The sequence below is a fragment of the Meleagris gallopavo genome, chromosome 7 (assembly GCF_000146605.3).
Source record: "Meleagris gallopavo isolate NT-WF06-2002-E0010 breed Aviagen turkey brand Nicholas breeding stock chromosome 7, Turkey_5.1, whole genome shotgun sequence".
NCBI classification, from domain to species: Eukaryota; Metazoa; Chordata; class Aves; order Galliformes; family Phasianidae; genus Meleagris; species Meleagris gallopavo.
In genome coordinates, this window is record NC_015017.2 from 20,505,368 (window position 1) to 20,516,287 (window position 10,920).

The 10,920-nt window shown below is 36.9% G+C and overlaps 2 protein-coding genes across 2 annotated transcripts in view; one reads left to right on the plus strand and one right to left on the minus strand.

Annotated features, from left to right (window-relative positions):
* Nucleotides 1-10,920, plus strand: part of LOC100546506 (sodium channel protein type 2 subunit alpha) — a 276,701-nt gene that overhangs the window by 199,660 nt on the left and 66,121 nt on the right. The window lies entirely within an intron of this gene.
* On the minus strand, nt 3,183-10,911 carry CSRNP3 (cysteine and serine rich nuclear protein 3). Its single transcript, XM_010713775.3, has 4 exons — nt 10,908-10,911; nt 10,430-10,689; nt 5,599-5,895; nt 3,183-4,528 (listed from the first exon to the last, which is right to left on the minus strand). The coding sequence occupies exons 1-4, from the start codon at nt 10,909-10,911 to the stop codon at nt 3,488-3,490; spliced, it is 1,602 nt and encodes a 533-aa protein (XP_010712077.2). The 3' UTR covers nt 3,183-3,487.

The following is a 10,920-nucleotide window of genomic DNA, read 5'->3' on the forward strand; positions in this document are numbered from 1 at the left end:
TAAGGATGTTTCAATGGGTATGATTTAAATTAAAGCTCTTAGGAAAAAAAGATACTCCACTTTTGCCAGAAAAGTGCCAACTTTATCTTTAACATCTGTTAAAGCTTTATAAACTTGAACGATGCTTTTTTTCCAAGAGGGGCAAAGTTCACATTAAGAGCAAAAAAGCATTCAGTTTTATGTGTTGTTCTATTAATTTTCTGTGTGAAAAGCCAATTTGAACGGAGGGGGAATTGCTTTTGTTATTATGTGTTTTTCTGAGCTACCTAACACAATCATAAATTATCTGCCATTTTATTATCTGGCTTCTTACGAGTGCTTATCAGTAGCAAAATGTGTTAGGAGAAAAAGCTGATACAGCTATCAGTAAAGTAAACATTTCCAAAAATGATAAGCCATGTCTATACAGAAGCAAATACTGCCATTTATCATTTAATAATATAATACTTTTAGCACATAGAAATAAATAGGTTTGCCCCAAATGATAAGACTGCTTACCAGTATTAACTAACTGGAAAATGCGATGCATCGTACATATACGCTAGCCCAGAATATAAGACTGAAACATTCTTCAGCTCATGATTTAAGTTTATTTTTGCTTCTGTGAAGATTTCTTTGGTCTTCTAAGCAAAATATGAAAAAGTCTGATCAAGGAGTAGGAATCTTGACTCTGATTTCTACAGCTAACTCAGGAGTTATAAACTGGAGTATCTGTTCTGGGCAGGGCAGTGGAAGTAGCTACTTTTAAGCAAGGGTAAATACCATAGCAAACGTTCCTTAGCATACTCACTACTGCCTGCATGCTGTCTTTAAACTCCTTGTTACCCTGTGCTGTACACTATTGAGAATTTAGCTGTATTCACCCTGTGCCCCCACAGCACATGCATCAAAGTGTATGGTATATACATCTAAATACTCAGCAATTTACAGAGGAGGCCTGGGCTCTGACACCAGTGCCAAGAGAAATACAAAGTAACTATTGTCTCAGTCTTTTAAAGCGAACTTTTATAAAGTTAATCGCTTACTGTGCTTGCTAATGTTATTAAAGGTATTTTTCATTTGGAAGGGTAGGGGCCAAGAAAATAATCTCTTATTGCTCAGTAAGGGATGAATAATGAAACAAAAATCTTTAATTTAACTTTCCCCTGAGTAATACCCTGGTAAAGTGTGCATGATGCTCCAGTAGCCAACACACTCTGAACTTAAAATGATGCTACTGATTCACAATTGTTCTCCCAGCTCAGGAAGGGATTTGTGCTTTTGATGCTGGTGTTGTGAGACTGCCTAATTTAAGCCTGCTGTTCATGCAAGATCCCTGCATATGGAGACTTGTAACATTTGCTGTAGAATATTTGGACAGAGAAACACTACTCTTATTTTTTCATGCAGAACCTTTTATGAACTAAGGTTTTCTGCTATTTGGAAGTGGAGAACACACGCATTTACCTGGCTACTCAGCCAGTACAGAGACAGATTAGAGTGACTAAGAGCAGCAGGGCCTAAGGAACTGCTAAGGAAGTTAATCAACATGACTGCACTTTCCCAGAACATGGAGTATGCTGTAAATATGGAATATCCAGTCCCAGGAGAACTAGGACTTTCTGATGCAATTTGTGAAAGACAAAACAATGCGTAGGACTTGTGGAAACAAATAAATAAAAAAAAACCTTTTCAGTGACTACATGGAGTAAAAATATTTTACTAATTTAGCATAGAAAATCAGAAAATGCTGATTTCAGTAAATGAGATGCCCAGATCTCACTAAAATAATTTATTTTTTAAAAAGCATGTTTTAAATCTGTAAATTATTCTACTGAAGCACTTTATGTGATGTTGTAAAGAGCTTCTAACCAGAGGAGTCACTGTCACAGAGCTAAAGTTTATACTCTGTTTACATGCATACAGCTAACCATCAAGATTTGACAGATGAAAATAAGATGCTGATCCTTATTTTGGCAAACAAAACAGGTCTTCACTGCAGCTATACTTGATGTATGATAATATTTCATTATTAGAACAAAATCAAAATAGCTTCTGAAATCAAAGTCTGTAGTGAATTACCAGTGTACAGAAAAGCAGGCTCTTGTATATTTCCTTTTCTTGAAGAAAGCAATGTCTGCTCATAAAGTAAAGCAGGCATTTTAATTTCCATTTATTTTTAGAATAAAGGAGTACAAAGTAATGGATATCCATATGGTGTATGTGCTATTCTGCTTGCAGACTTGAGCGATGTAAAAATCTCTGTAGCTATGTTCTGTCATTGACTATACTGATCCTTATTTAGATCAAGTAATTCAAGTGACAGTCTACAGTCCACAAAAACGTTTGTATTTCATAAAAACTGCTAAAAAGTTAGGAAAATCTAGACCCTTCCACATAACTTTCCATGCTTCATTTAAACTGATCAACAAGACTTATGCTTGTTAGTTGTTTTTTGTTGCTGTAGGGTTTTCTTTTGGTTTTGTTAAGTATTTGTTAAGTATGACTTACTCATATACTGGCTTAGGAAAACATCCAAGTTTTGCTGCAATGGACTTTAAGATCTTACATATACCTCAGAGGCTGGAGCTATGGCATTTCTCCAAAATTGTTCACAGTTTCTGCAGTTGAAACGTCACTGCAAAATGGCACTAAAGTGCATAAGTAAGTATCTGAATGTTTGCTGGCTAAAAGGTGCTGTGCTAGCTTAAGTTACTGCTTTGCCATTATATATACAAGATCATTTTTCTTTGGGAAGGGGTGCTAGTTCTAGAAATACCACTAATTTTGATGGAGGATTGTCTACCTTTCACCTTTCTATAAGATGTACATGCTCCCCTGACTCTTCTGTTGGTCAAGAACAGTAAAAAGAAAGAGAAAATAGTACTCATTTATCAGAAATGGTATTTAAAAAATACACGGTATTCCAGATGAAAATTGGTCATGCTCTTTCTTACTAACTATGGATCTTCTGTTCAAATGAACATGCTCTTCATTTTGTATCAAAACATGAATACTAAACTACCATAAATAAAATACATATGGTACAGAACAATTAAAACCTTTTTTGTACAGTAGTTACTTTTACATTAAAGTTATGTTCTTTCAGGTACGTTGAAAATCAGGACTTTGAAATAATCATGTTTAAACTATCATTTTTAACAATCTTGCACAGGCCCGACAATCAAAAATTTGAAGCTTTGATTCAGATAGCTTGGTATGTTTCACATATTTGACAGGTAGGCTACTTTGAAATATGTTAGGTGTGATTTTTTACTTACGTGTTTTATTTCTATCAAAAGACAGTCTGACGATGGTTTGTTTTTTTTTAATCTTTACATGAACTGATTCTGTGCAGTGCCTCTGGCAACGTAGCTTGACAGTGTGTCTGGAACATTGACTATAGCCCAAGTGTTGTCTACCTCTTAAAAAAAAAAAGTTAAGATTCTAGAAAATCCAATTTGAGTGCATTTTATTACAGGAAGTCAGTCTTAGAATAATTTTAATATTAAACAGGTACTGTTTCTACCACTGGTGATTTGATGCACTCTTCGTGCAGTCTACTCTTTTCTGAGAGGACTAGCGAATTCTCAGCAGGGTGCTCTTGTACTCGACTCTCACCATTCAAAGCTGAAACAAATCCATCTTGAGAAGGACCTTTCAAGAATGAGTGAAATTCCACTTGAGAGTGACTTGGCCTATGCTCCATGTATAAACTGTTGCATGGAGCACTGCTATCACCTTCAGAAGATGAGCAGCAAACAATCACTGAGGGGTTTGCAGAAGGGTAATGAGGGCTGCTAAAAGTTTCCTCTGATTGCCGAGTGTAGTCAACAAACTGTTCTGAAGTCATGCTGTAAGGCACCAGAGAAAGACTGCCATTCTTGACAGCATCCCTTTCTGAGTAAGTCTCACCAATCTGGTTAGCAGTGCCAGCAACATGGTTCTCTATTTGGTAATATAGATTTGAAGAGTTAGTATAGTATGAGGCATTTTTAGAGTGGTTTTCATGCACAGCAGTTCCATCAGAGTAGCAAAGGACAGAAGGAAGAGGTACCATGTCAGCATGGGAGCCCATACTTTCTACAAAGTCATCTGCTTTTTCTTCCTCATCATCTTCCTCATCTTCCTCTTCTTCTTCATCATCATCTGATTCACTAGGGGCTAAACTCTGAGTGCTAGAATCAGTAACTCCACTACAAAAGCTACTCCCATCTTCCTCTTCCTCCTCTTCCCCAGGGCAGTCCAAGTCCTCGGCTGACTGAGAATGCATAACTGCAGCCTGAGGTTCAGTTTCAATCTCAAAATTTTCTGCAATGGAGTATTCAACTGGATGGGGTCCCGGACTCATAGAACTAGTATGTGCACTTATCTCGCTGTGGCAGCCATTTAGTGATGGAATTTGCTGTTCTCTATTTTTCTCCAATTCAAGTTTCATTATTGTGTGCAAAAAGTGAGTCCGTACACGGATAGGATTAAATTCAATTCTACCTGCTGTATTGCTACACCCTTCTTTAGTGCAACCGCATGGAAAAGACATACGATCCACCTTTTGAAAAAGAGAATACAGATTAACAATACTTAGCATAAACCTGGTCATATCACAGAACCTAGAAAGCCTAAAAATAGAAATGAAGTGGGTTTCAATTGAGAAGTACTTTTAAGAATAAGCCATGTCAAATATCCTTATGTCTCATAGTGTCCATTTTAAGTATATTAAAGTGTGACTGAATCCACAAGTCAAGTAGTTCTGTTAGACAGCTTAAAGTCTATAATTTTTATCTACTCTATACCTAAACATCAAATGTGATGCAGAAGAGCCATATGAAACAATCAATCTAGTACATCTTCCCAAAATGGGAAGATGGTGAAAACAAGAGCAGCAAAAGGAATGTATTATTTAGAATAGCAGAGAAAATTTAGCTGGGATTTAAGAAATGGTGTAAAAAATGCATTTAGAAAGAAACCAACTCAGCTCCGTAACAGCTACTCGTGGTAATTAGCAGAAACCACCATTTAGGGAATTCCTATTTTGGGACATTTACAGCTACATGTACAATATGCGATACCATTAAATCTGCGGAGAGAAAAACTACCTGCTATATTTTGTTGCCTGCATGCAGTTTTTCATGCTTGCATGTTAAGTATCATGCATGTTAAAGAAGGGACAGTACCGCAGTTTGACTTATTACTTCTCATCGAGTTTGGACTATAATTCACATTTGGACAGTATGTGAATTGTCTCTAAAACAAAAGCTACATACCCTTGTGAAATCTGCAGGCTACTGATTCTTCTGTTTCCATTTGCATGTTTAGATAAAGGCCAAAGGGGAACATGAGGAGGAAAATATGTATGAACAAAACCAAAAATACTGAACAGTGTATATGCCTAAACTGATCGTAAAATAAAGATGTTTAAGGAGAAAAACTGTATTGCACATTACATACTCTTAAATCTGAGCCTTAAACTAGTTTAAGATCCACAAGTGTTACTGTTTAATAATTCACTCACTTAATAATCTTACAGTACTTACCACCTTAACAAAAAAGTGCATGCAAACACACCCCTATAGCCCCTTCCCTTGCTATTTAAATAATGACAATAATGTAGCCATTTACCTGACACTTTATGCCTGCAAGACTGCAAGTGCAAGTTTCTGGATCACAAAACACACGGCAGTCACAGCCACAATCCTCTCTGGACAGCCGGATGGCCCGCAGCTCATGTTTTTCTTCCACATCAATCTTCTTCACTCCAGAAGCTCGCAGCAGTGCCCTTCGCTTTTTTGTTGGCAGGGGTTGTAGAAAGAAATACTCATCCACTTCAGTGTTGTCCAGATCAATATCATCATCGGAAATGTCATCCAGTGTCAACGTATTAGCCTCTTCAGATTCCACTGTACCATTCTTTGTCATCTGTTAAATAGAACAATTAACAAAGTGCTTAAACAACAGTTACAAAGAGTTGTCATGTGTATATATATTTATAGATATATGTTATAAATTAAGTATGAATGTGGAAAGCCGTACGTAAGGAAACAAAACAATTACATCATCTAGCTATATATGCATCTTATGTCTAACAATGCAGTCCTGAATCTTACCTTTACCACTCTTGCTGCTTTTATTATGTTCTCAACTGCGTTAGCATTTTTCATTTCCCATTTATGTTACAAAATCTTTTGGATTCTGTCATTTTATAGCATAACTGAATTACTTCATGGTGAACTTCTACAGATGGCCTACTTCTTTTGTAATTGCAGTTTTGTGTTTACAATAACTGTATTAAGACAATCACAGAAGAAAATGCGCATTATTTCCAACCTATCCTGTCAGGTTAAAAGTGATACTAATCTCCCTCAGATGGGAGGAGCCTCAGTATTCTGACTGCAATGCTTATACAGTGTACGTAACATGTACATGTTACACAAGGAGAATCTCTCCCTAGATCAGTAATCAATCATCCCTTCTTAGCAATTCAGCGCCGTATTTATTTAATGCAGGAGTGTTCTACCTTTACAGGCATTATTGTTTCTTTGCAGTATATTCTTACTCTTTTTCTGTAAGTGCAGCCTTCAGAGCTTAGTGCTTTCATTTTAGTTCATCGTTAATGTTATTTACTGTGTCTGTTATCCCTAGTTTTACATGCATATACATTCATCTCTTACTTCATCTGAAATGCACGCATGTTCAAACTGACCTCTCAAACTACCTTTATGTTGTTTGCTCACTCTACTTCCTATTAATCACTTTGTTTTACAGTGACCAGGTACCCTATATGAGGCACTTCAACATATTAGTAGAGTCTTTTTCTGTATTCTTTACAGTGAGAGGCAAGTAAATGCATAGAAAAGTTCAGAGCATCTTCAATCAGCTGTCTGAAGGCAGTGAGGGGGAATTTCCCTCAGTACATGCAACTCAGGCTGAACATCCAGATGGTAGCCTTAATCATTTTTGTTCTTCATTTTCTGTTACCTAGATACTACTAAATAGCCTCTACTATGTTGCTTTGGTCTTCTTTTTCCATTTAATAGAAAAAGGACTTACTTCTAATTTCTCCAGTTTTAAATATACACAGTTCAAACAAGTCCTTAAGCAGATCACTGTTATTTAATAGTTTGTCATAATTTAAATTTGAAACTAGGGAAGAATTCTAATTCCTGCTTTGGTAATCATTTTTGTCATGATCATCAGCTCTTACTGAAGAGGTAAATACTTTAACCGCTCAGCTTACAAAAGGCACCTACAGAACCATGCCCAACCTGTTGCACATTTCTCCTCTTTCTGCAGAGCTTACTAGCTAAGTAGTAGAACTTACTAAGTAGTGATCGAGCATTAAGGAGTGAATTCTAGCCAGGTGGTGTAGGCGTCCTGCAGACTGCAAAGTCACACGTGCAGCCATCAAGTGAGATTAGACAGCAAATTGTAATTTCAAAGCACCTCAGCTCCTTTTTACTCCCTTGCTGGATGATTCCCTTGTATTCTCTGATTTTTTTTCTCCATTTTGTGATGCAAAGAGCAAATGAATTAATGAAACTGAAAGCTTTGAACATTTCTCAAACAATTAATTGGTTAACTACAGGTGGAAGATTATTAAGAACCATCAAATATTTTTCTCAATTCAAAACCTCAGGACAGCATTATGTTTTCTTGTTGTCATAACACATCCGAATTAAACTCGATATGCAGATGGGTCACATTCTCCTCATAAAGCTAAAGGTCAATTCATAACAACAGGCTATAGCTGATGAACACATGAAGAGTTTGCATGAAAATCCCTTCAATTTTGTAAAAGGTGGCAAATTTGGGTTGGATACCTTTGCTTGTCCAAACTGGAAGTTCTCTCTTACACTTTCACACAAAAGAAACCACCACGGAAAATAGATTTTTAGTTTCTCCTACAGTTCACTATAGAAAAATTGAACTATTATAATTTCATATCATACCACTACTGGCCTCCATTTGTATTGTCCAGCGACATGAATCGAGTAAGTTAAAGATTTCTGCAAGCTCCTAGACAGAACTGGAAAACTGAATATTCTGCCTTAATACTAAAATTTACCAATTATTGATAATTTCATGATCAGCTTGCATGAATTCAGTTAAGTCACATATATACCTAATGCAGTTAGTGTACTGCGAGTTTCCTCTTTTTGAAATTGTTAAGCATATATGCATGTGAAAACATGCACCATCATCACATTTAGGTTTCATAAGATTTCCCAGCTTATAGAAAATTGCAAAATAGCAGATTTTTCATAGCAGCTACCTAACATTTCACCATTCCTCAGTGGTACTTCTCAGGCACATTCCCTAACATCCGACAGATGGAAAAAGAGCTAGAACATTATTTACAAAAGACAAACCCACATCCTTTTCCATTTGCATTTGTCTTGTTTCCAAAATAAGTACAATCTGCGCTGATTTATCCATTGGTCTGCAGACTCAGGGGCTTTAACATCACTCGGGGTCATGCAAATCATTTTAAAATATCTTAATCTGAAGAGACTTTATAAATAAGCAATAAGGAGTACTGCAGCTAACCTGTTGTATTTACTCATACCGTTTCTGCAAATGACAGTGCATTTAAGTAAAGCCTACCTTGTACCTTTCATCTCGACAAGATGGCTTTTATGCTCAGATTGCCATTAAAACTTTCACACTCTGCTGCTAACAGTGTTTATGCCACTGTCAGCAGTGCTTACACCAAAATGCTGCTTTAAATGACTACAGTGACTTCAAGATGACTACAAAGTCTTTATCATCTGCTTTTAATCAACAGAGATTTCTTATTTGGCTCCTCACTTTTAGCAAGTAAAAATAACGAACAGCACCTGTTATGAAGACAATTCCAAAATACTCGTATTTCTTTTTTCTTTCTTTAAATAAGTTGTACAAGAGATAATGTGTTCTACTTTGCATATTTTAATCCAATGGGAAAAATTAATCAGGGAAGCTGAAATTTAAGAATAGAACAAACCACAGAAAATACTACTTTCTACTTTCTGTTTGCACAATCATTCTAATCAGTCCTTCAATCAATCTGATCAATCAAAACAAACTTTACCTTCCTTCAGTTTCCTATTTTCTTCATTTTTCTGTGCAGATGCGCAGTACTTTATACCCAACCACTGACTTATCCCCTTAGAAATCTATAGCCTTTCCTTTCTGCATTCATTTAGAAATCAAGTGAACAGCAAAACAGTTCTTCCTGGAAGTCAGCAGCGAAGGGATCTACTCAGAGTCACAGCTCACTTCCCACTTGATGCTCTGAAGATCCTGTGATGTTTAGAAGTACAATCTCTAAATAACAATAAATCATTAACTCCAGTCTTTTGTTTCCAGCCTGTCAAAATGTCTGTCTTTTATTTGCCTCTGTCCTGCCTGGTTTTACGTTTGTGGGGCTTTGTTCATAAAAACATTCAATTGTTATCAATTATATAAGAATCTGTTTTTCTATTCAAATAAAAAAAATAGGAGACTGAATAAAAAATAATTGTAGCAGTAAGGGTCATATGCACTGCTTCAGGTATTCAGACAGACAGGTTACAAACACCATTCGTTCTAGTGGAAAAAGGCAAAGAGATTTGTGGATGCTATTTTGCTTTGCTCCTACATAGTAGTATCTGACAAAGCACAAGAAATAGGAGCTGTGGAGCCCAGTTCAGCCACAGTTCAACTTTGTTTACTTTTAATTACAGAATTCATCTGAAAACAAACCCAAAATACAGGTAATATATGCCACCATACCAGAAGTTTTTCATTCACTAAACAAAATAACAAAACCTGAGATTTTGCTAGCAAATTGAAAGACACAGAAGGGACGCTTCAAAAAATGGAATCTCTGTCTCTTCTCAAATACAGTTTCCTTCCTCTACTCTGCTAAATTAAAAGGACAGCTTCAGATCTACCATCAAGCTGAACTGATAAAGCAAGTTAATTTGTCTGATTTTTATTCCTTAACAGACAACTAAAGACGAATGATTGCATAAATTGGTACACTAAAAACATTTTCTGTATTGCTGTTCCCTACTTTTTCTTACCAAATATAGTCAAACTGGCAAAGGAAATAAGGTGTTTTGCTTTCTCTATTTAAGATGTTATCATACCTTTTGTCTAAATACGGCACTCTGCCAGGGCTCAGAGGCAGTTTCAGAGTCTAATTTCAGACTAAGTTCCAGTGTCTCTGCCTTTATCATCTTCTCTGTAAAAAAACAAGTAAACAACCACATCCCTGTAAAGCACTTTAAGGTACACGTTAGCAAGAGCTACATCAGTGCTTCATAATATCAAAAAATATGTATCTCCAGAAAAATAAAGAAGAATGCGATTGCTTTCACTGAAATTAGAGTTGAAAGCAGTTTTGTTTAAAAGATGCACACTGGGCCCATACAACTCTGACTCTGCTCATAAGAATACATCAGGCAAGGCTCAAAGTTAATGCGTTTACCTTTAATTTTAGAGAATTCAGTTTTTCTTCTCTCAGGTGCTCTCGCAGCATCTCCCGGTGAAGCCTCTCCTGCTCCATTGCAAACTCTCCAAGCGTGTACTGGCGTACACTGTTGTGGCGAGTGGACATTCCCAGTGTGCTTCCCCCTTGGCTGGGAACACTGGTGAAGCCTTGCCTTCTCGTAAAGTAATACACAGTGACACAGTTAAAATGGACATTTTTTGTTCTCTTCCGCTTCTCTCTCTTCAGGATCGAAGAAGCTGGAACAGAATCACAGAATCACAGAATTGTAGGGGTTGGAAGGGACCTCTAGAGATCATCGAGACCAACCCCCCTGCCAAAGCAGGTTCCCTACACCAGGTCGCACAGGTAGGCGTCCAGGCGAGACTTGAATATCTCCAGAGAAGGAGACTCCACAACCTCCCTGGGCAGCCTGTTCCAGTGCTCCGTCACCCTCACCGTGAAGAAGTTCTTACGCACATTCGTGCGAA

Coding starts and splice junctions, on each gene's coding strand:
- CSRNP3 (XM_010713775.3), bottom strand. Junction 5,896..10,429: donor TGAATTCTCTAAAATTAAAG/GTAAACGCATTA, acceptor TCTATTTAACAG/ATGACAAAGAATGGTACAGT. Junction 4,529..5,598: donor TTGCAGGCATAAAGTGTCAG/GTAAATGGCTAC, acceptor CTTTTTCAAAAG/GTGGATCGTATGTCTTTTCC.